Source organism: Ziziphus jujuba, chromosome 4 (assembly GCF_031755915.1).
Source record: "Ziziphus jujuba cultivar Dongzao chromosome 4, ASM3175591v1".
Lineage (NCBI taxonomy): Eukaryota > Viridiplantae > Streptophyta > Magnoliopsida > Rosales > Rhamnaceae > Ziziphus > Ziziphus jujuba.
In genome coordinates, this window is record NC_083382.1 from 28,357,421 (window position 1) to 28,383,185 (window position 25,765).

Consider the following 25,765-nt stretch of genomic DNA (forward strand, 5'->3'; position numbering starts at 1 on the left):
TGGGTTACAGCATAGTGCCAGATTAAATCATGTCCTATAAACTTTGTCTAAACCATATTTGACTCGGAATTTCTCTTGCAGTAATTGTTCCTTGTTGGTTTGTTAATTATAGGAGTTACTTTTAAACTTGGTTTTCACTTAAGTTCTCATTTCATTTTCCTTTTCTTTCCTTTTTTTTTTTTTTTTTTTCCTTTCCAAAAAAAAGGGGTTTCTGTAGAGTGAAGAGCTGGAATACCGAAGAATCCTTTTTCAAATATACGTACGGTAGTAGTAGAAAGATTCACCAAAAAAATGTACGGTTGTAGAAAGAAATATTGTCATCTCAAGAGGGACCAGAAAGGACCATCATCATATGGGCTCTGCTTTGAACCCCACAATAGGAAAAAAGAGAGGTTCAAAGCAGATATTTCTTAGAAGTAAGGAAGCAATTTTTGATTGGTGAAAATGGGATGGTATTCGAGAAGAAGAACAGTAGAATAAAGAAAAACAACAATAATAACAGTGTTAACTTTTCATAACCAGAGCAAGAATTGGTACTTAATGCATAGTAATATTAGTCAATTTCCAGTGATAAGAAAGATATTTGAGAAGCTTTCTTAAAAGACATGAAATGGGTTGTCAGGTTTTGGCATGAGTAGGACTAAACATCAATCAAGTTGGTTGTTACAGGCCATGTGGTTTAGAAGGTGAGGTTCATTAACCAAACTACAAAGCAACGGCTTGGACAATAACATAAAGTTTTTTTTTTTTTTTTTTTTTTTTTTTTTTTTTTTTTTTTCCCTTCTCTGTCCCATACCATTTTATGCATTTAATTGTAGTCACCTTAATGTCATTTCACCAGCAGACAGTTTTCGCTACACCTTTTTTTTTTTTTTCTGGGACAAGAGGGAAAAAGAAAAATTTTCTCAAACCAAGGTGTAATATTAGGTAAATTGTTCCTATTGTCTTCCTTTTCGTCTTGTATTCCATGCTTTTCAATTTCAGATACTTCTTTCTCTTAGCTACCTCTGACTACAAGCATTAATGTTATTTTGATCAGATTCACAGCTTCTTGCATTTACTTTAGTTCCTATAATGTCAAAGTACTGCTTTATGAGGATGATATTCCAAGGCACTTCTAATTGTGCAACCGGTTTTGTACTATTTATTGAAACCTATCATTAATATGGAATTAAAGTGCTCTCAAATTCCATATTATTTAGAAACAAAAATATCAATTTATCATTCCTTGACTTTCTAATGTTCAGATAGTGAATTCTACAGGGTAAAATGTTTCAAAAGGGATAATAACATAATCAATTGCAAGACAGATTCCATCGAAACTGATTATTGTACTGATTAAAAAAAGGACCATTATCTACTTAATTAAAATTATGAATGGAATCTTTGTAACTGGTTAAATTAATTATCAACATCAGACTGCTTAATTTGGTGATCTTATAAAGCTTCTAAGGCTAGCAGAATTCGGTGGAACTGATTTACAATTGACAAAACGATATGATCTTAGAAAAGTAGTCCAAAAGCATTCATGCATGGTTAAGTTTGCACTTTCAGATTAGAAATTAAAAAGCAAAATTATGATGAGAATTGAGAAACAGCACACTGTTGGTGAACCAGAAATGTTCTTCAAATTAATAATCAAACATTCATATATAGAAATTAAAGCCAAACTAGCAGTCCAAAAAGTTACTGAATTTCTTGCATGCAAACATTTTGTCTCTGGCAAGAATGGTTTTTGATGCCTTCCCTGTCCTCTAAAATTCAGTCACCCACTGATTTATGTGAATATATATATAGAGTTTCATAAGTTTATGAAACAGTACGTTTATATAGAGCCAGCACAAGAAGCAAAACATATATATAATATGTAGACTTAGTATGCTTAAAAGCACCAAATTTGGGAATCAAAGCATCCATCCAGGAATGAACCCACTGACTTGCTGGGCATGACTTGTGGAGGCCATCTGCTCTGAACCTGTGGCATTGTACCTATTTTTTCGAATGAAAGACGACGAAGTAAGTGGGATATCCATTAATGAATTAACTTTGAAAAAGAAACATTAAATTAAATTGATTACCCTATCTGCAAAGTGGGATTGCAATCTAAGGCCTGGAAGAACCCCTGAGATTGAGCATGCTGAGGAGCGTAAGATAAAGTTTGCTGATCACCACCTTCCCATGTTTGTCTAAGGTGATTTCTTGAACTGATTTCATCAAGCTGGCAAAAAGAGAAAAATATTATTAATGGGTATTAATTTCTGCACTCCAAAGTAAGATACAATATAGCTGGATAAAGGAGATAGGTAGTTCGGTCATGCACTTATAATAGTCACATTTTTCTTTTGAAAACAAAATATTATTCAGGTTAATATTTCTATGTTATTAACCATTTAAAAGAGTTCTTGAACTCAATCTTTCAACTTATAAATTTTCAGCACCGCTTTGAACCCACCTATATACTCCTAGATTATTTATACATGATCATAAGCCAAAAGCTTGTATATATATTATTAAAATGAATTAGTGTAGTAGTAGTTCAACTTACCTTTATTGTTAAGGCTCTGTTAGACTCTATTAACATTTGTTCCTGTGCTTCAAGACAATATAGTTCATTGTCATTAGAACTAGAGAAATTTTCAATACCACTAATCCTGATATATATATATATATATATATGTTTTTCCACATGCACATTACCTTGTTTTGCAAGTCAGAAAGCTGGTCAAGCATATACTGGGTCTGCAAAGCATGAAATTGGAATAACAGTCCCATCAGATTACCTTCTAAACGAAATAATCATGGAGAGCTAAACTCACTAAACACAGCAAAAAGGTCAAGTAATACAGCTAGGATGTATATATGAATGCTTTGAATAAAAGAATGCAACATCAGTTCTTAAATTTAAATGAGCAAAAGATAAAACAAATTTTTTTTTTCTTATAAACAATCAACAAGGAAAAACAGATGATACTAAACTACAAATTAAAATCAGTAGATAGCATAAGCTATGCCTTTTTTGATACACAACTAGACAGGATTTGATAAATAATGTGACAATTACTTATATGGAGATTTAATGTATAACATGTGTTTTCCTAACCAGTATATATATATTAAAATAAATAAATAAATAAATAAATAAAAGTGTCAGTTTGCTGATGTCTTCAAAGAAGAATTAGTTGGTAACTTGGATTTCCAAACATTATTTAAGATCAACAACTGTCGAATTTAAGAGTAATATATCTCTAAAAGTATGATTAGGGTTATATGTATGAACCCGCAACGCAAAACAAAAATAATAATAATTATTATAAAAAAATAAATGAAAGAAAAAAGAAAAATGTATGAACTTGCATTATGTGCATGTAAAAAACAAGTTTATATGTATAACAATACGGCTTCAAATTTCATCGATCAGAAATGATGTTTAACGTTTTGGAGCTCCCTTAAGACTATTGGCTTTCTTATTTATTTGGTCTCAAATTAAACTCCTTACAATTAATTCGCAAAGTTAATTTCCTGCAAGAATCATCATTTATTATATGTATATATGTCAGCTAAAATTCACGTATTTAGTAAATCCAAATCAATTGTTGTCAAAAAAAATAATCATAATAATAATAACAATAAAGCGAGTTCTTTATCAAATAAATAAATAAACAGATGAGACATGAATAATAAAAGCCCTAAGCTTATCTCCTAGATATCCTTCCCTACCTTCCAAATTTATTTTTTTCCATTTCTCTTATTCTATTTTAGTTTTGCCCAATTTTCTTTTACAAACTCTAAACTCCTATTCTTGAAATTAAATCTAATCTACTTATAAGGAAATCTTCAATTAATATTTAAAAAAAAAAAAAAGGAGCAAACTTTTCCTTAAAAATAAAAAAATTATATACATATATATATATATATATATATATATTTATATGCTGAACATCCCTAACAAGAAGCCTCTTGTCTTACTGCAAAAAATAAATTAATAAATAAAAGCCTCTTTGTCGCCTACGTTAATAGGCAAAACAAAGTCGAAGATTGATGGCAATCATGTACATTTTCATGCAGACCACGTTGACCAACATGTAGAGTGGATCGGTCAAATTGTTATACAATCAATGAAAATGGGTCCAAAAATGAAGAATAATTGAAAAGAATAAATAAAATAAAATAACCTTCAACCCTGAGAACATTCTTTACCAATATTTGCATATTTGTTCATTAAAAGGAAAAAGAAAAAAAAGAAATTAAACATAAAATATGAAACATATGAAATGATATAATAATACATATACATAAGTATATAGTTAGATTAGATGCACTACAACATATATAATTTGTGAATATGATATTTTTTGCAATTTATACACAGCTAAATAATCAAGATAGTAAAATCTTGATGCACGTACTTAATTATGCCATATGTGAAGTAAGTATTTGTTAAACATGATGAAAAACCTAGTAATTAACAACGAAAATGCGATTATAACAACATATAAAATATCGTTTTCATATAGGCATGTACCTTAGTAGACCTAACTTGCTTGAGGGATGATTCTAGTTGACGCTCAAGCTGTTCAAGCTCCTTCGAGTTCAGAGGACCCAAATCCTCCCCAAGAAGGTTTCTACAATACAATTAAAAGAACAATACGTTTCATAAATGATGCAAAGAGATACCTCTTTCACAATTTTAAAGCTTGGCCAAAAAGGGTTTCTGGTGAAAATTCACTGAAAGAAAAAGTTTCCAAGTGTAATTTCTTTTGTCACAAGATTTACCTTTGGGTTCGTTGTAGAGACTCAAATCTACCTTTCAGTTTCAAGTATTCCCTGTAGCTGCTCTGCTAGGTACAGTATTAGATCCATAAGTCAAAAAGCTGAAACTGTGAATATGTAAAACAAGCAGTGGAAATTGGCAATAATGGACCGTTAGGCTGGCCATGTACCTCAAGTTCTTTGGCTGGTTTGTTGATTTCCACTGCACCATAATTGCACTTTTGGTACCGTTCGAGGGTTTTGGGCATGCTAAGTGAAAAAAAAAATAAATAAAAAAATAAAATAAAATAAAAAATTTAATAGAAGAAAAAGATTGGACCATAGAAGGAAAAATAGAATGTCAGGATAAAAAAGTATGTTGAACAATGGAAATTAATCTGTCCTTCTCCTACTATAGCCTATGTAATATAAGATGAATCTTGAATTACTTTTTTCTTAAAATATTCATCTAAGTAATCAATGTGATATCATTAATACACAACCAGGACCTCTTATAATAGTTTATAAACCAAGGAAATATAAATGAGCTTCCAGACTTGCAAAGTGGATTTTCCGTATAATATTATTGATCATTTTTCTTCTCTCAACTTTAGTATCGATAATATGTAAAGATGGTCTTGTACAATCACTTAATTAACTATTTGATTCTAAAAGAGCATTACTGAAAGCTGAAAAGTCTTCTAAAATGGTGGCAAGTCTTTTCACTTTATATATGTATTCCAAGCTATAAGTTCCAGTGATCCAAATAGCTGAAACTCTATAACACTTATTAGTTCATGTGCTGAAGTACCACCATTAGAAATTTTCATGGAACAGATATGCTTTGGTGTAGAAAACCAGGTCCTCAAGCTAAGATTCACTGAATATGTGTGGAAAAATTAGTTTTAAGGAATGGAAATATTGAGATGGGAAGAAAAGAAGCAGCAGCTGCTAAAAGAGACTTAAATACGTTTAAACAAAAAAATTAACTAGCAACTTGTTCTTTCCTGTATTTTAATGCAGGTTTCTTATGAAGTTTCCTCTGAAACTATAAATTATCATAATTTCCTCACGCTACGTGTCAAAATCCATATAGAAGTAGTCATGTCAGTTATGCAAAGCTTTCTTCTTTGAAACAGTGGATAGTACTTACACTGCAATCTAAACGTGTCTATAACACAGTAATTTAATATAATTAACCATATTTTCAATATTTTGTATGGTGTATAATGACTGGATTTGCATCATTGAAATATGTGTCAATACGGATTTCAGAAAGAAACAATCAGAAGAACTTTCTGTTGCCATGCCATTGAACTTTTTTTTTTTTTTTTTTTGTTTGGGTGAATCCATGCGATGGAACTTTTTAATTAAATAAGTCTGATATTCTACACCAAAGCAGAAAGAGTATGCCATAATTATGATCTCAAGCTTATTTCTATATTATATTGATCTCAAGCTTTCTCTCTCTCTCTCTCTCTCTCTCTACACGGGTGCAACATACTCTTTTTGGATAATTAACAACTTTTATGAAATTTTGTCAATTCTCAAACCCAAAAGACTTCTAGAGAACACCCAGATGTTAATATTATAAGTTAAAAATTAAGAAATCAAAGATGAAATAATAGTCAAACCAAGGATCTCAAGTCTCAACTTTGTTTATACTCAAAAGCAAGAAAAATTACCTGGGAAATCAGATAACTAACACATTCAAAATCAAACACAGTTATTTGTATGAAAATATAAAAAAAATATATAATATATATTAAAATTAAAATTAAAAGGAGAACCATAACCGATAAAAATAATTAAAGATGTTCTCCGGGCGAAAAAAAAAAATTGAAGAAAAAGATAAAAATAGCGCAATGCTTCAGATCTCTTTAATATAAAAGAATGTATATAGCACCCAAAAAAACAAAAAAACAAAAAAAAACCAAAATTACAATAGCTGTGCAAGAACAGAATATATGAGATCAGATCAATATCTAAACCATATAGCATCTAGCTATAGATATCAAATAAACAAAAAAGGAATGTACTTTACCAGGTAATGAACCTCAAAAAGAAGCTATAAACCACCCAAATTACAAGAGCTACCGTGTAAAACAGATCCTGATGAAAAAAAAAATGGTAGAGAAAAGAGAGTGGTTTGTAAGTTACCTAGAGCTGCTACAGAACTCATAAAGCTTGCCACGGGTGGAGAAGATGATAAGAGCAACCTCAGCATCACAGAGAACAGAGAGCTCATAAGCTTTCTTCAAAAGCCCACTCCTTCTCTTAGCAAATGTCACCTGCCTGTTTATCTTGTTCTCTATCCTCTTCAGCTCCACTCTTCCTCTCCCCATCCTATATACGTACTAATTTATTAATTATCCCACACCCTTTTCTTAATTTTTCCTTCTTTTTTTTGGGGTTGTTTTATTATAATTAAATTTATCTCAATATTAATAAAAGATCTTGATCTGTATATTATTTCTTTTGGGTACAAACTGATCCTCCTTTTCTGGGTTTTTACTAAAACTTCCAACCAAATTTGTGAAAAATACTAAGAGAAAAAGTTGGATTACTCACTGTATAAACAAAACCCTAGAGAGAAGAAGAACAACAACAAGAAAGAAAGAAAGAAAGAAAGGAAGAGTTTTTATTTTATTTGTTGGTTGTCTTTTTAGTTTTTAGCTATGGGTTGCTCTTCAACTTGGGTTTTTTTTATTTTCTCTAGCCTCTCAGGTTTCCAATCTGAACCCAGGAAATGAAATAGAGCTTAGGGTTGGTGCTCTTTCTAGTTTCATATAAAAACCTTATTTTTTCCTCTCTTTTCATTTTTTTTTTTTTTTTTTGTGTCTTTATATATATATATATATATATATATATTGAATTTAACCCAGCTGCGCAGTTTACCGGGCGTGTAATCTACGTATTCTCAAATTTTCTGTGGAATAAAAATAAAAAGAATCTTTTCTTAATTAGTGGGAATTGGTGGATTAATAGCATTTATGCTTGATGTTTATGTGGATTTAGACATTATGGGACGCTGTGATTGGCGCGTGGATGTCAGTGATGATATAATATATTTTAATTTTTTTTTAAATAAATATTTTATGTATAGAGCTTTGTCCTTATTAGAATCAGAACGTCGTCACCTACCTTAAAATGGATCATATGGATCTCCACGTGTCATTAGTTGACTGGTTGTAAAATCTCCCACTCACATAATTATTTTTTATTGGTTGTTTCTTTCGCATACTTTATCATTATTTATTTTTAGCTTTTGATAAAATTTCTTTGCATGACTAAATTGCCCTTGAAGAAAGACTAAAAGAAGCAGATAGTTGCAATTTTGTTTTTTAATAATTTTTTTTTGGGTAGGGTACATTGTAGTTGCCAATGGACAAGGGTACCAAAAATATCCGACAAAAATTAAAGTCCATAATGATAATAAAGGAAAATGTACGTGCATGGCCTAAATATGGTAATTATTCGAAACGAGTAGTTCAATATAATTAATTTGGTATGAAATGTGATGGAGAAATTTGAACCAAGCTTGCAATTTCTTTCTTATTTATTTTTTTTATTATAATTTATCACAGTGTTTGTTTTAAGATAGCTTTTTTTTATTTTCAACTTGCTCCTTTTGGGGTTGGTTTTTTCCTTTTTTTTTTTTTTTTTTTTTTTTTACCTGAAGAACATTATTGGGGTTTGCTTAATAAGTTACTTGGTTTATAATATATATATATATATATATATATGTATATTTGAACTTTAATATTCCCTTCCCATCGAAGCAAAGTATCTATTTTTATAGTGCTTTCTTTCTTCCATTGTATTGTTGATTTTAGAAACTTTTTGTGATTCATATATAACAAAAATTTAATTAAAAAGAAAATATATTATTTTACTATGCACGTGATTACATATAATCTATATTTTTTATTTCTAGTCAAATAGTAGATTATATGTAATTTGGCATGTGTTTTATATTATATTCGTATATGTATTTTTTAACAAAATTATATATATATAATTAGTTATGTTCACATCAGAAAAATTTAATATTTTTAATATAAATTTTTTTTTTATTAGTCATTGCATCATATTAAAAACTAAAATTTAAAATTTAAAAATGGTAATAACATACTAAAATTTTATTTAAAAAAAGTAAACTATGTTAATACTGAGTGATTAGTAAATATAATTTAAATCTCAACCTTTAATATAATCTAATGATTGACATAACATTAATATTAAATATTTGATTTGAACCTAATTGTATAGATAATTATACTCATATTAGGTTGATTTAAATGTTATATCATTAGAATTTCTTTGATTAATAATTGGATCACTTAAATGACTAAGCTTTAAAAATTTACTTATAGTTTACCAGTTCCTACAAAATTTGCTTTACTAAAATAGAGTTTAAATATATTATTAAATTTATATTTAATTATTTATTGATTTTTAAATCTCATCCCTTAAACCAATCCAAAAGATTTTTACAAAAAATAAAAATAAAAAAACTGATGCAGGCATGGCTCACATATATATATATATATATATATATACAATCCCATTTAGGTTAAGATATCCATATGTGAACGTAACATTACATGTAATCCAACTGCTATAATCAAGCTCACTTGCTTTCAACTTAAAAAATCAAAAATATCCTTCACTAGACCTTTATATATATAAATATATATATGTATGTATGTATAATTTTTGACCGGATGGCTACATGAGGCAACATATTATGTAAAAAAAGTGTAAGCAACATGTTGCTTAATAATATTCGTAAGTTAAAATTTATAAATAATTTATAAATATTCACACTATAGAAAAAGTCGTGGTAAATCCTTTATATTGACACTGTAAAGTTGTAAGTTCAAAACATATATGTTGCCTTTTAAAATAGAAATTATTGTAATTTGATTTTATAAAAAATAAAAATAAAAGACATTATATTGATCTTTATATAAAGAAATATGCGTTTTGATTTTTTCATGCTATTATATGATTAAATTAAAATTAGTTCTTTTTTCCTTTTTATTACTTCTTTCCTTCTCTAAACTTCAGACATCAACTTGATTATTACTTTATTACATAATCTATACATAGATAGGACAATTTCCATCAAATTTCCATGATCATTGAACTATTCTTCCCCAAAAATTGACTTTTATTTAATTTTTGTTACAAAAGCATAAACTCATATACACATAGCTCATACCAATGTCCAAAATAAATAAAGGACATGACTTTTTGAAAACAAAAATTATTTTACCATAAATTGACAACACGAGTTGTGAATGGAGGGTACCAAAATTGAGGATATAATCTTTATATAAAGATCAAAAATGAACCACGATAATCAATTTTATCTGTGGCCAAAAATGCTCACACTGAGACGGCCTGTAGTAAGGTCAATTCACATCATCATATTGGCTATAAGTTCCAAATCAAGCAACTTTATATGGAGTAGAAGTATTCCATGAATTCCAAAACAGGAAAAGATTGGTAATTTTCTTGGAAGCATTGAATGAGAATTGATATAGCACCATATAGAAACCCAAAGCACGTTTCGTGGCCATGAAAAAATTGAGGGAAAGTTGTATAAGAATATCTCTGTACTTCTTGACTCAATATCTGTTAATTTTAAAAATTGTTTTCGATGAAGATTAACAATAAATTTTGTTGTCTTGGTTGTTTTTGTATGCTTTTTCTTTGTACGTAATTTGAAGTAGAAATGAATCATTAGTGCGACAGTTTTCTGAAACACCATTTAATTGTTTATTAAATTATAGTTTGTTTTCGGATAATTGTTAATGATGAAGTTACTTCCCCAAAAAAGCATGTTTGTTTTTATATTATTTTTCTCCCCTTTTTGTATATTTTTAAAAAACTAATTAAGTCAAACAATTAGGCCTTAAAAGTCATCTTTCCTGGAAAATACCATAAATTCCTTTAGGTCTAGAATACGAATATTTCATATGGATAATTAATTTGTCCATTTGTGAGGTTCATATGCCTCCTTTTACCACCACGAGTTATATATATATATATATATATATATATATGTGATTAGGAAAAAAATGTTACTTTCCTTAACAAGGTGCAAAAAGTCTTTGTCATGAACCGCTCAAGCAGTTGTTATGTGTTTTTCTCGTTACTTATTCTTGTCTTTCCTTGTATATAAATCTCAAATTCTCAAAGGAAGATAGATATAGTTTTCTATCGACACGTTTTTCTTTTTTATTTATTATTTTTATTTTGGAGTCAAGCTTAGGGTATGAACATCGGCCTAAGATATGGAATGTAATATTATGTAACTTCATAATATATAATGTTATAGAATATGAATAAAATTAATCTTTATTCACTTATATTTGCTTAATGTTATGCATATGGGTTGTAAAATGCAATATTGCTTGTGAGCCATCAGGCGTATGTATATGTGTCATCAATAATTTCTTTTAATGTTTGAATAATAATAATACTAATAATTTTGTTATTATATAAATGAATATGGCGGATATGAGGGGTGTCTACCCCAACCCCCGCCACTCCGATTAACAAAATATCCTATTGGAAAATAATAATAATAATAATAATAAAACTGAAATAGAAACCGTATCATGTAATTATGTCCCATAACGATCGAACAATCAATTAGGTGAAAGTAAAGTACAAGTACAACAAGCTAAATCTGATTTCATAGAATTAATGAATACGGCCATCAAAATCTTTTGATTAATTTTGTGGACAAAGCTGTAAAAAATAGTTTATGCTTTAATCACTCTTTAAAATATATATATATATATATATAAGGAAATTCTATGGTGAGGACGGTCCGTATGAGGACCGCAGTATTAGTGATGGTTTTTCATAGTATTAACAACGGTTTTTTAGAAAATCGTCACCAATACGATGAAAAACTGTCACCAATACTATGATCCGCATAAGGACCGTCCGCAGCATAAACGGACTGTATATATATATATATGTGGTACACGTACCAAATGGACCAAATACCATTTTTTTCTCTTTTTGTTGAGTTAAGATGTGTCAATTGGTTCTCTTACTATGGACTAGATGGAGAGAGAGAGAGAGAGAGAGAGAGAGAGAGAGAGAGAGAGAGAGAGAGAGAGAGAGAGATACAAAGGATTAAGGAATGCAGTTAATGTTTGAATAATTTTTTCCTCTTCTTTTGCTTCTCAAGGGGAATTGAGAACTTAGAGATACAAATCTCTCAATCTACTATTTTGTGATTAGAAAAACAAACATATTATAGTGAAAAATAAGTTTGATGTATATTATCGAATCTACTTTCTAATAGTTTAAATTTTTAAAATTAATAATAATTTAATATGGTATTAGAGTTTAAATTATATATATCTATGTTCAAATCATTACCATTTGAAAAAATTAGTATTTATAAAGACTTTTAATTAGGAAGAAATATTGATAAAAGTTCAATAATCAATAGGAGTTGGGGTGGGGCAGGAAAAACCTTGGGTCGGTTGGGGATTTCATTACTTACCCCGTTTTTCAATTTAATTTTTTTTAATTTTAAGTAGAACAAGCTAAATAAGATTTCGTAGAATTAATAAATACGGCCATCAAAATCTTTCGATTAATTTTGTGGACAAAGCCGTAAGAGATAGTTTATGCTTTAAACTTTAAATATATATATATATATATATGTACGTACGTGGTACGTGTATGTATATATATATATATATATATATGTATGTGGTACGTGTACCAAATGGACCAAATACGTATTTTTTCTCGTTTTGTTGAATTAAGATGTGTCAATTGGTTCTCTTACTTTGGACAAGTTAGAGAGAGAGAGAGAGAGATACAAAGGATTAAGGAATGCAGTTAACCACGTGTTTCCATATGAAGTCCGTCTCATGTTCCAAATCCAAAAAACCATTTTGTCAGCCCAAGCTCTCAATCGCAACGCTTTCCCAGGTTTACTGGTTTGGAGTGTCAAACTTGTTCTCCTCCTCCTCGTTCTGTTTACGTGTCGACTTCTCATTGGCAACTGTATAAATTTCCCGAAACCTTTGGGCCCACTTACCGTACATTTGCCGCGGCTTCTTAACTGACCAGCCACCCGCCCTGGACTTGCACGTGTCGAGATAAGACAGCGGCAGCACAGAGGCCCGTTGTTTTTCTGCTGTTTGATGCCCTTGTCGGACGCGTGCTCAGTTTTAAAGCTTTAAGCCACTTTACAATTATCTGCGCAGGCAATTTCTCGCTTTTACTTTTTACACCCTTTTGATTTGATTTGATTACGCTTTCATGGGTAGTGGCGAACAACAACCCTCACAGTGTTAGTGACTGACTTACTGACTCTTAGATTTATCCAAAAAGTCAATTTCTATAATCCTTTTTTTTTTTTTTTTTTTTTTTTTGAGGATTGGACGCTATGGAACATAGGTTATATAATCCAATTTTCATCCATATAAAATTTTGGGTCTTGGGTTTGATACTTTTAGCATGAAGAATAAGCATTTACTAAAATCAAAACAAAGGGAAGAAAAAAAAAAATTATGTGTCTGTTTTCTATTTCTGAATTTGATGAATATGTTAAGAGCATGGTGGCTCATACTAGAACAGAGAAATGAAATAGGTGAGTTTTAGACAAAAATGGGGATGGAAGTGGAACACTTGTTGACCACTCAATGTATCTCAAGATTGAAGATTACACTGTTGGTGTAGTGTCCCTTCTAAACTCTTTCTGCTTTGTTTTTGTGGAATGTGATCGTGAAGAGGTAATCCTCTTTGTCCCCACTTTCTGGATTCGTATCATTAGACCTGGCAATTTGGATCATGACACGGCGACACGACTCGAAAACGACACGAAATAAATGGGTTTAGGTTTATTATAAATGGGTTCGGGTCATAATCGGGTCAACCCGTTTAACACGATTATTAATCGTGTCATTTTCGGGTTGACCTGTTTAACTCGAAATTGACCCGTTACGACCCATTTATTAATCGTGTCATTTTCGGGTTGACCTGTTTAACACGATTATATACCTATTACAACCCATTTAAATTTAATTTTAAATTAATATTTTATCACTAATATAATATTTAATAACTAAAAAATATTATAAATTAAAAATTTTATAAAAATAATTTTCTATTACTAATTTTTTAAAAACAAAAAATACATCTTTAATAAAACAAAAACATAAAAATAAAAAAAAATAAAAAAATTTCGGGTTAATAGGTTAATTTTCGGGTTAACGGGTTAATAGGTTAGTTTTCGGGTTAATAGGTCAATTTCAGGTTAACGGGTTAATAGGTCAACACGACCCGTTAAAATAATCGTGTTAAACGGGTCGTGTCGTGTTGACCTGTTTATAAACAGGTCGGGTTAGTGTTTTAGGTACCTGACACGATTAATAAATGGGTCGTGTTCGGGTTAGGCATTTTTGACCCGATTATTAAACGGGTTGACACGAACACGACCCACCAACCCGAATTGCCAGGTATACGTATCATATCCCCATTCACTTTTAATTACCATCTGCTTTTGATTATCTACCTTTCCGCACCTTCTTTTTTTTTTTTTTTCAATAAAAGTTTATTTTTATTATTTACTATCTTTATTTACATATCTACAAAAGTTTTTTTATATTTCTTTTATATTGGAATTTGAGATATTTGAATTTTGATTATTCTTTAAAAAAATAAATAAATAAACAATGAATAAAAGGTTTTTATCATTTTGCTGTTCCGAATATACCCTCCTCAATTTTTTTTTTTGAAATTTACATATATTAAATTTTATTTAATTTACAATTTAAACCTTTAAAATCAAGCGGTGCCCCCTCTCAAAGTATAAATATCTTTGTTCAATTTTGACATTTTTCTTTTCTAGAAGTTAAAATCCTTAATCCAATCGAATAGCCCATATTATCTCTACTTAAAATGGTATTATTTAACTTTAATATTTATAAATTTCTTACCTTTAATAGAATTTTTATGTTATTGATTTCTGTTCACTCTTTTAGTTAAATTTTCACTTTTCAAATTTTGTTTTGGATTAAAATTTTAGTTAATAAATTACAGACAATTAAAGTCTTAAACTTTGATTTTTTCAGTTTTCTTTTTTTTTGGTTTTATTATTTTTTTTCTTTTAAGATCATCAGAAAATGCATTATTAGAAATCAGAAATACAAGCAACTTATTGGAGAGTAGGAACAAGACAATGCTGTTGCACTTCCAACCGAGATTCATAAAATAGACAATGACAGAGAATAGTTAGGTAAAATATGAGCCAACATATTAGCAGTCTTAGGAGTAAACATAGAAAACCAGATTATTGACTTAGCAGACTTCTAATATCTCTATCACAATAAAACACCCATCCCCACTTAATCACGAGTATCATAAATTAATCGTATGGCTTACTTTGAGTTCCTAGCCACAACACCACCAAATAAGCCAACATTAATATTAATACATCAACAAATTGCTTCATAATGTCGTGACCAAAGGTGCATACAGAAGAGGAAACGGCTTAGCTAAAGCACACATTACATTCCCCTGACTGTCTCGAATAAAAGCACCAGTTGAACATGGAAAAAAAAAAATTTATTAACTATCCTTTACATATCATATAAGTAACTACTTTATTGATATAATTTACCCAAAAAACAATTATATTATTGTTATGTAATGGTGCCCCTCTGGATATATTTCTTGGGTCCGTTACTGGAGTTATTGACACAAATAATTACATCATTGAACTTGAAAAAAAGAATTCTCGTTTTATAAAATCCGTGAACTAGTATTATATCGTGGTAAAACAATGATCCCATACAAATATCTTTATACATATATATAAATATTAGTTTTTATCTTTTTCCTTTTTTTTTTTTTTTTTTTTGGGTGGGTCTGGCAAGAGATATTTCAGCAATATACATTTTAGATTCAAAAAATATAAAATATAACTATTTAAAAAATATATGCATAAAGATATAATCCAAAATATGAAATGGGTTTAATCACTAGAATTGTCACTTAAGGGACAGTTCGAATCTTTTTATTATTTTTATTATTTTATTATTTTTTATTTTTTTGCGAGTGTGGCTGTTGCCCCCAGGCACCCCAACCCACCCCATAGACTCGAATCTTTTTATTATTATGCTAGAATTAAGATTGCAAATTCATAACTCTGAATTTGACCCGAAAAGAGAAGAATTCATAACAGTTATGAAAGCTGATATAAGAATTTCTGTAAATGGGAAAGAGGATATGGAATTATGGGCTAGTGATTGAGTGAGGCGACTTTTGTTGTGTACATGAGGTTTGGTTCATTGTACAAAACATGCATTCAGCAAAAACTACTGAGACCATGGAATGAGAAAAACGGCCTTGAATCGCAGAAATAGCAACAAAATCACCACCAACCATTTGATGTTTCACCATTTTCAGCACTTTGTTTTGAAAACTACAGATAAAGCATGCCAAGTTTTGCATTCCTACCACTGATAAAAAAGCATGCTAACCCCAATCACATTCAAAGAGGTTGCCTCAAATTAAGCTTCATACTCTGCATATTTTTCCTTGCCTACATTACAGTGATCTACTAAAAGACACATAGAGTTAGCCCACAATGTTAACATGCTCGCAGTCAAAAAAGAAGAAAAAAATGGAGAGAGAGAGAGAGAGAAGATATTCCTGGCTACTCAACATGTAAAAGAAGAATTTTTGGCAAAAAAAATAACTAAATAAATGACAGGGTAAAGTACTGCTAGATCAGTCCAAGACAGACAGGAAATTATGGTCAAATTCTTCTATGAAGGACATGAATAGAAGCTAAATAAACACCTGGAGAAAGTCATAATAACGATGACTAAGAGCAATATGGACAGCAAAAATGACCTTTGCCTTGACAAGTTGAACATGCAATGGATCTTGCTTTTAAGTTACCAGGCCCAAATGATTGGTACAGGTCATCCACAAATGTTAAACCAAATGGTATGCCTTCTCTGATAAATCCAACTCCTTTACATCTTGAGCAAGCAATCATCCTCAGGTTCCCACATTTCTTGCACATTCCCAGCGAACTGAATGAAAGGGACATATAAATGAACAGCAGATACAAATCAAATTGCAATTTATGATCAGTCTACAGGCATATGCGATCCAGAGAACATTGTCATGGTAGTTGGGAAATCATCTTGGTATTTTGCAATTTAGCAAGGAAAATGCTTTATACATATGGCTTCATTTGGACTAGCTGTTTTCAATATAAAGTAAAAGCTTTTCCCCCCAAAGCTGCATTGTTCATCGTACTGGGCTACATTGAAATGGATTCCCACTTACTATGAAGCATCCAGAATATTTCAAACTTTCATATAACGATAAAACAAATAGAATTTTAAACAATATCATATGAAAAATTAGAGAGTTTAGATTCTTTTCTTTTTCTTTTTTTGCTTTGAAATACAGGATTTAAATAGTTGTCAAAATATGACCTGAGACCAAAACTGACTCCAGAAATGCCTCCCATGACCACTCCTCCAGTGGAATCAGGTTTCATTTCCTTGTTTAGCTCTCAACCTCTCCTTCCTCTTCCTCCCTAACATTCCATCCTTAATTTATCACTCACCACTTCAGTTAGAGATTTGAATGGAATTCATTACTTGTAGGTTTAAGAAACTTTCAATGATGTCTCTATTCTTGCCCCTTTTCCATCTAACCTTACCTCTAAACCTCTCAATCCTAAGTCATAATTTCTTATTTATTTTTTTTTTTTTATATGAGGTTTAATCCTGACTTTGAGGCCTCTCAATTGATTTATTAAACTTAAAAAAATTGTGGGTTTTTTCCTAAATATCTCCATTTTATGTTCCTTTTTTCCCTCAAAGGTCAAAAAGGGAATGACAGGATGAGGTTGCAGAAACGATTGAAATGGAAGTTTTGGTAGCTATGCGTTTTTGGGTATGCTCTGGATGCAATAAAATTTATCCATGGATTCCAACATCAAGTAAAATTAGCAGGGGAAAGAAAAAGGCTCATTCCTTTTGTTTTCTCTATTGCCGTAAGATACAACGAAATCATAGACACACAGTATCAAAGTGGCATAAACTTTTAATTGTCAAAAAGGAAAATTTTTATGTGTGAGAAAACAACCAAGTTTGAGGCTTTTTTTTTTTTTTTTTTACCTGCGCTGAGAGGCAGCTATGAAAGAGTCGATTTTTGGGGCAGCAATGGTGGCGCATAGGAGCAGAGTCCCTACTCCAAACCCTGCAAGCTCGCTCGCCGTTATGTTATCCATGTTTCTGCTACTGTGTTTTGGTCTGCCAGAGTGGCTCAACTCCTTATCTCAAGTTCCGAAATTCATTTACAATTTATATAATATAGTAAGTTTCAGTAACCACTATGGCCTATTAGCTCAGTTGGTTAGAGCGTCGTGCTAATAACGCGAAGGTCGCAGGTTCGAGACCTGCATGGGCCATTTTTATTTTAAGAATTTTATAATTTCAAATAGATTTTTATTAAAAAGGCGACTGAGCCGTGCATCAATTATTTATAAATGCATATACAGGTTAATAAGTATTTTAAAAAAATAAAAATAAAAATTCTTCAGTATTAATATTATGAAAACAATTTGTTAAGGGTGAAAACAAAAATATTAATTAATTACCTAAAAAAAAAAAAGACACTATCAATTAAATTAACAGAGAAATTAAGAAATATAACAAATTCGTTGAATTGGCACAGAGTCAACTCTCAATAAAAAAGCCACCCCCTATTGATATATTGTTAAGATCAACTTTAATTAGCATATTGTCTTAAAGTACTGGGAATATTCCTTAAGTTATATAGAAATTGTATATTTCAACAGAACAATAATCATGCAATTGAACTAACTTATATTGTAAAGCAAATGCCTTGGAGGATGATGAATTAAAGAAGCAACAGGACGTCTAATTGATTATGTGAAAGAAGCAAATTAAGCTTATAGTTATACAGATTAGATGTTATAAAATCATAAAACTTAAACAAAAATCTTACTGCATATATTTTCTGATCAAAATAATTTATCATTACACACACACACACACACACACACACACACACACATATATATATATATATATATATATGTGCCTGATATATAGTTATATCATATTTCATAAAAATAATACATAGATATAACTCTCCATGCATCCATTTCAAGGGATAAAACAATCAACCAAAACCCATACCCCTTCTTAGAAACTGAACCCTTGATAATTATACAAATTATTATGATTAGCTTGGTGGTTTTCAATGGCTCTCTGCTTGTTTGAATCCCCACCACAATAAGAAGCTAAAGCTTGATTATTCTGCCCTCCTAGTTTTGAGCAGTACTGGTTCATTCCATGATCCATAGTAGCACCATGATCATCATGAGCTGGATGATGATCGTCCAGATTCCAGAGCCCACCCCACGATCCATATTCAAGAAAATCTGCCATGCTGTCCCACCAACATGCTACATCTTGGTGCATCATAGGGAAACAATCCTCAGTACCATCCGAATTTTGTAACTTCGAAACCATGATATTCTCTTGCCTTTGCTGATGATCATCTTTTGCCTGGAGCTGATGGTCAGTAGTGATCGTTTTTACTTGGTCAATACCGGCTTCGACATGGATCGAGGCTAGTCCTTTCATCATGGTTTCTTCCTTTGGTTGCAGTTGCTGCTGATCATGATCATAATCATGATTATCCTGTTTCAGCAGCATTTGTTTTAGAATTTGAGATTTTCTCTTCTCTTGCTTCTTAGAGGATTTGGCCTGTTTCTTCTTGAAATGGGTTCTCCAGTAGTTTTTGATCTCATTGTCTGTTCTTCCTGGCAAGTATCTAGCAATGGTTGACCATCTGCAATTGCATACATATGTAGACTTAATTTGTCAGAGAGCTAGAGTGAAAGGAAAGGGAGATAGAAATTAATTTAAGGAGATTATGATTGAGATTATTATTAATTATTGCATTACTTGTTTCCCCAAAGACCATGCAGTTCAATAACGATTCCTTCCTCTTGTGGTGTTAATTGTCCTCTCTTCAGACCAGGCCTCAAATAATTTACCCATCTCAGCCTGCAACTTTTCCCTGTTCTATTCAATCCTGTCAAAAAAAACCCAAAAACAAAATCAAGAAACTGGGGTGAAAAAATGAACCTTATAACATGCATATAAGACTAACTAGCCAGTATAGGAAAATGCATGTTACTCAACCAAGAAAAACCCAATGCAGCTCAAAGACTCTATCTTCTAGCTAACAAGCTAGTTGTGGTTCAATATATATAAAATGAAGGAAAGTAATAATTAACTACTTACCAGAATCCCTAGCCACAGAACTCCATCTTCCTTCACCATGCATGTTGACATATTCAGTGAGAAGCTTATCCTCATGAGGAGTCCAAGGTCCTTTCCTCCACCCTTGCTGATCTTGAATTCTCCAAGCCATCAACTCTACCATATAATGTGTTTTACTTCCTATTTTTCACTTCTACTAGTTACTCTGTCTTGATGTTGTATGACACAAATTGCATATGCATACTGATCATACTGGACACCCCACACCCCTATATATGTATATATATATAGATATCTCCACCTCATTCTGTCACTTTCACTTGTAACTTATACTAAAAAATTAATTATTCCTTGATGATGATCTCACCTGCACTATACGAAGATCTTTGAATGCAGTTTGAATCTAATCTTTGTTTTGAGTCTTCTTTATGATCATCATCAATTTTCAACTTTCGCTCTTGACCCCGGGGCCTTTAGTTTGAGAGACAGACAGGTGTCAGAAAAATGGTGCATACCAGCTCAATCCTTTTGAGCCAATTGGGAAATACCAACTACGAGTTCTAAAAAGCCTAAGGAGTAGGGATCGTACTAGGGTGACATGAATAAGATATATTATTAATGCAAGACAACAATTTCCAAAAACATTATAATTATACAAACCCCACACCGTGTATATATATGTACCATATAATAAAATTATAAGATGACAACCAAAGCAAATTCTTTGATTCAGCCGAAAAGAGCTAGTGGGTTGTTGATGTCCCCTGGAAAACGGCCGTTGGTCCAATGAATAGACAACATGTGTTGGTATAGGCAATTTTAGAAATCATGCTTTAGGTACTCTTCAATGGTAATGCTCTGCTTACTTTAAGAATAAAGAAGTTTCTAGCATGCCATTTAGGGTAATGGGGTATTAAAATTTTGGAAAGAGGGATATGACTTTGATGTGTCATCTATCTTACACGTGGCCTTTATACTGTATATTTGGAAAGTTAGGACTTTAATTAATTGGCTGAGTTCATTTGTTTATTAGGACCATGCCTATATATAGGTATTGACGGTAACAGGAAACAATTAAATATTAAGATTTTAAAACAAATAAGATTTTGATCAAAAGATTCTTGTGAGAATTCATCAAGATATTGTAAAGTTTTTAGGTTTATAATTATTCCGAAATGCTTGATTTGATTGCTCTAAAAGAAGAATTAATGGTCATAAGTATAGCTTTATACATATGGTTTACATATTGAGACCTTTCCTTTTCTGTAAGGCTATTTAGACGTGTTCACAAATTAATATGTTCCAGATTGATCAATGCTTTTCCTCCAATCCCCTGAATGACAATTACTCAATCAATGGTGACGAGCCCAACCATGTCAAAGGTTTTGAAGGTTTTGGTAATATGTTTTTTATTGGAGGTAATTTACATACTTCAAATATATAGTGGCGATTACAATTTGTTTATTATCTCAAATAATTACAAGTTGAAAAAAACATTAATACTAAATTAAAAACTATTTAAAAAAAAAAATTTAACTGTATATTTTGTGTTTGATTCGATATATATTTTTTTTCCTTTCAAATTTTACAAGTAATTAATATATTTACCAAATTTTAATTACTACCCACAGGCATTTAAATAAGTAAACAATAAGTAAAAAAATAAATAAATACACAATAAAAAGCAACGAACGCCTAATTGAACCTTGTCCATGTAAAAATTATCAGCTGGTCAACTAAGATAATATCATGCCGTGTCTTCTAGAAGAATCTGATTACCAATCTTGTGGACCCTATGTGTCCAATGTTGTTTGATGGGAAATTGATGTATTTCATGGACCAACTTTTTATAAGTATTTATTTATTTATTTATTTATCATATATATATATATATATATACAAAATATATAAAAGGTCTATATATACAATTAGTTTATCGTGTAAAGAATTTACATGTAAATCAGAATTAAAATAGATATTTTTAAAATATATATATATTAATTTTATTGTAAATGTATAACAATAAAATTAATATTTTTTTAAAAATATCAATTTTGATATTTATTCGTATGCAAACTGTTTGGATTATATTTTAATATATATATATATATATTTGGCAAAATAAGTAGCTCAGAAGTATTTGTAAACTTTACAGGGATTCTTCAAGTGTAGTTGACATGTAACGGAATTAAGAAATAAATAACATCTGATTGGACTGTAAAAGAGACGGTCCATGACAGAAAGTAATACGTTTTAAAAAATTTACCTTTTGAAAACAGAGATTACAGGCATTAGCAACGAAATTTCGTACAAGCATATCTATATCTATATATATATATATATATTATATGCAAAATTGTAAAAATCCCCAAATAAAGGAAACTGGTTTTAATTGCTACCACTTAAATTAAAAATAAAGAAAAAAGGAGGAAAATTGGACTCTGCAATTTACTAAATGTATGCTTAACAAAAAAGCAGGTTTACATGTTGTATGCTAATTTGTTATTTGCATATAAATTTTATTTCAAGAAGGACTAAAAATATATTTCAACGGCATGTATATATGGCATGTATATATATAATAATGTTATTTTACGCCGTCCATATCATGCTAGCATCTACCTTCTATTATTGGTAATAGAACACACTACCACCTAGGACAACATCTTTCAATAGAAATAATCAAAGAATCAACTTTATAAAATCAGATTTTTTTACATGATAATTATTAAATATATTAAGTTGAAATAGTCTCATGATTTTCATTGTCTTTGCAAGATTTCTCCAAAATAACTATATATATATATATATATATATATATTCTTTTATAAAAACTCAAACCAAAACGATTCGACTCCAAAATGAGCTAAAACCATTGCGGAATAATTAATAGCGTGACATAGTTTCTGTTAATAATTGATAGCCTCTATGGATGAAACGGATAGTCCCCTACTTCTTTCTCTATATATATATATATATATATATGCATAAAAATGAATTAGTACATTATAGGACGAGATCTATGTAGCTCAACCGAACCAAACTAATTGATGCTATCTTTTTAAATCATCTATCTGTATCTTTCTTCTTTCTTTTTCAATTTTATTCTCTCTAGCTAGCTCTGTGGTGGCTTCTGGATCCAGCTTTCGTGGAAAGTAAAAGTGATTATGTATTGTGTAATACAATATGCAAACCGATCAAGAAACTTGCTTCCATTCGTCTTTTTTTATTAATCTCTTTTTTTTCACTTATTTATTTATTACAAAAACCAAAAAAAGATTGATGGAAACGCCAAAATTGTATATATTTATGTCCCGATCATAAACACATTGAATGGTATACCTTTAACTAAACGAACATTGAATGTAATCTTGACCGGTCTCTTTCATTCTCTGATTCAACGTATGTATACATATATATATATATATATATTATTTTTTTTTAAAAGCCCCTCAAGACTATGCCCAAGTTAAGTGTACATATAATATAATATAGTTTATTATGTTCATATCCCTCTTATTACAATTAATTATGGGCAAAAGAAGATGAGGATGAATATCAATATCAAAACGAAAAAGAGATTAAAAAAAAAAAAAAAAAAAAGTATCAACAAAAGTTTGCAGATTAGAACAAGATTTTTTCCCTTTGATTATTACAAGTGTGTCTCGAGCCCATAACTTTGTGAACGTGAACATAAAAAGTGTACCAATTAACTTGGCCGCATTTACCCTGTCATTTCCTTAATCATTAGACCTGACGTTTCTACTAAAGTTTAATCTGGTATTAAGCAATTATGAGAACCGATAATGATGGGCCTAAAACAATTCAGCCCAATGGGTATGTGACTGGCCCACTTACTCCCATGACATTTTTTTTTGACCCGTTCCCATATTAAACTTTTCTATTTCTTATTTTTGTTTTTGTTAATTTGAAGTAGTATTTTTTACAAAATAAAAAACATTTGAAAATCCATTCAAAAAAATACATTTGAAAATGTAACTCCGAGACACACTCAAGGTGCACCCGACAATTCTACCAACCAAAAAAAAAAAAAGTAGCACCCCAAAAAATAAGTACATATAAAACTATAAAAGTGTTTTTTTTTTTTTTTTCTATTTGAAGATCTTAAACATCACGAAAGTAAAATCATAATAATAATAATAATAATAATAATAATAATAAATATACATTGCCTGAATGCTGTAAAAATGTATGTATCGAAAATAAGTTTAAATTCCAAAATTAGTTTTTTTTTTTTTCCCAAAAAAATATTTTCATTTGTCTTGGCCTGCCATTTTTGCCTTTTTTTGGCTAGATGGTCTGTATCTTCTTTTTATTATTATTATTATTATTATTATTATTATTATTATTATTATATATTTATCTTATACGGTGGAAACCTGTATCTTTACTTGATCCTTGATTTGATAAATGCCGTTGACCAAATTACAAAATTGATTTCTGATTGGTCTAACCTTTACATATTCAAAAACTCTATTTGTCCTCATTAAAAAAGATTTACTTTTAAAATTTTAATATAAAAGACAATTGAATTAAATGTAGAAATAACAAAATTCTTACATATTAGATATTTTTGTTTAAAAAATTTAATGATGACAGATTAAAGGTTAAGAAGATCAAAGATGGGTCCGGAGATATCAGTGGTCCGGCCCACCACCTAGAGGAGGCACCGACTGTTCCGATGTTGTTTGATTGCCTCACTGTCTGCTTCTTCTTTTGGCATCATGCTAATGGACAATGATATCATTTAGGAAGTATCGTCATTTAATCAATTTTCTATTTGTTAATCAAATATTAAAAAAGCTCTACAAACTTTTCATGTTCATAATTAATAAACATTTTATATTGTATACACATACTAGTTTCGTTTTATCTATATGGCTATTTTCTTAAATTTTCTGTGAGTCACTTTGTCTTCAAATATGTAAACCATGGAGATTCTAACGCGGAATCCCCTATATCTCTCTCTCTCTCTTCACGGACATAACAAAAACCAGAGAAGTTTCATGAGGGTGAGCAGGTGAGATTTGTCTTGTCCGGTGGTAGAGAAAGAAGGATAATACAAAAGCTTAATGATGAAAAAGCATATAATGTATAATCTTTATAATGGAGTAATGGACAAGTGGAATATGCAAAAAGTGATGTGGGTTCTAATAATAATATTCATCCAAATTAAACCACCCTTGTCATCTATAGAAAAGTATACAAATAAAAACTTCGAATGTCTATTCCATCTTTCAAAAACTAACGGATTTGTCAAAGTTTTGTATCAATACGAAAATATATATGGAGATTTACATGTGATTTAAATTATCAATTTGCATTATATAATATTCAAATTTGAAGAGCTAGCTAGTCAATGCCTCAAAGGGGATGTTAAATATTACAATTCAAAGATTAGTAGTTGAACATTTTACATAATTTTTTTTAATATAATTAGCTGAAACCCAAAAATACCAAAAAAAATTGTCTCCTTGGGAGTTTTCGATAAAAACATGATGGTAGTGAATCAAACTTTGTTTCAATCCAATTATCCTTTTTGACTAATTCTGCTAAAAAAAAGAAAAGAAAAAACAAAGTCAAGCTTAAGAAATATTATTTAACCAAAAACTTGTTTGTACCTTTTCGTTTGGAACTCACACACACTTCTAATAGCAAAA

General features: G+C 30.2%; 3 protein-coding genes and 1 non-coding gene across 11 annotated transcripts; 1 reads left to right on the plus strand and 3 right to left on the minus strand.

The window, feature by feature from the left end:
* Positions 1 to 1,609: 1,609 nt before the first annotated feature.
* Positions 1,610 to 7,575, minus strand: LOC107416438 (agamous-like MADS-box protein MADS2). 6 transcript variants are annotated; one of them, XM_060816576.1, is made up of 8 exons: positions 6,910 to 7,575; positions 4,941 to 5,019; positions 4,774 to 4,838; positions 4,522 to 4,622; positions 2,698 to 2,747; positions 2,546 to 2,587; positions 2,079 to 2,218; positions 1,610 to 1,989 (listed from the first exon to the last, which is right to left on the minus strand). In XM_060816576.1, exons 1-8 carry the CDS (start codon positions 7,092 to 7,094, stop codon positions 1,905 to 1,907), a joined length of 747 nt encoding a protein of 248 aa, XP_060672559.1. In that variant the 5' UTR covers positions 7,095 to 7,575; the 3' UTR covers positions 1,610 to 1,904. The 6 variants fall into 6 exon arrangements, with proteins under 6 accessions (XP_060672559.1, XP_060672560.1, XP_048327444.1 ...); XM_060816577.1 differs by having other exon boundaries at positions 4,774 to 4,835; positions 6,910 to 7,573; XM_048471487.2 differs by having other exon boundaries at positions 2,698 to 2,739; positions 4,523 to 4,622; positions 6,910 to 7,573.
* A 7,435-nt stretch (positions 7,576 to 15,010) lies between these two features.
* LOC107408041 (uncharacterized) lies at positions 15,011 to 18,103 on the minus strand. 3 transcript variants are annotated; one of them, XM_016015397.4, is made up of 3 exons: positions 17,943 to 18,103; positions 16,657 to 16,841; positions 15,011 to 15,319 (listed from the first exon to the last, which is right to left on the minus strand). In XM_016015397.4, exons 1-3 carry the CDS (start codon positions 18,053 to 18,055, stop codon positions 15,306 to 15,308), a joined length of 312 nt encoding a protein of 103 aa, XP_015870883.3. In that variant the 5' UTR covers positions 18,056 to 18,103; the 3' UTR covers positions 15,011 to 15,305. The 3 variants fall into 3 exon arrangements, with proteins under 3 accessions (XP_015870883.3, XP_015870881.1, XP_015870882.1); XM_016015395.4 differs by lacking the exon at positions 15,011 to 15,319 and adding an exon at positions 16,133 to 16,357; XM_016015396.4 differs by lacking the exon at positions 15,011 to 15,319 and having other exon boundaries at positions 16,469 to 16,841.
* Positions 18,104 to 18,161: 58 nt separating this feature from the next.
* TRNAI-AAU (transfer RNA isoleucine (anticodon AAU)) lies at positions 18,162 to 18,235 on the plus strand. The gene has a single exon. It is a non-coding gene; the product is annotated as a tRNA-Ile (tRNA).
* A 662-nt stretch (positions 18,236 to 18,897) lies between these two features.
* LOC125422166 (MYB-like transcription factor EOBII) lies at positions 18,898 to 20,363 on the minus strand. The gene is made up of 3 exons (XM_048472656.2): positions 20,106 to 20,363; positions 19,764 to 19,893; positions 18,898 to 19,647 (listed from the first exon to the last, which is right to left on the minus strand). The coding sequence occupies exons 1-3, from the start codon at positions 20,245 to 20,247 to the stop codon at positions 18,996 to 18,998; spliced, it is 924 nt and encodes a 307-aa protein (XP_048328613.2). The 5' UTR covers positions 20,248 to 20,363; the 3' UTR covers positions 18,898 to 18,995.
* Between the last annotated feature and the right edge of the window lie 5,402 nt (positions 20,364 to 25,765).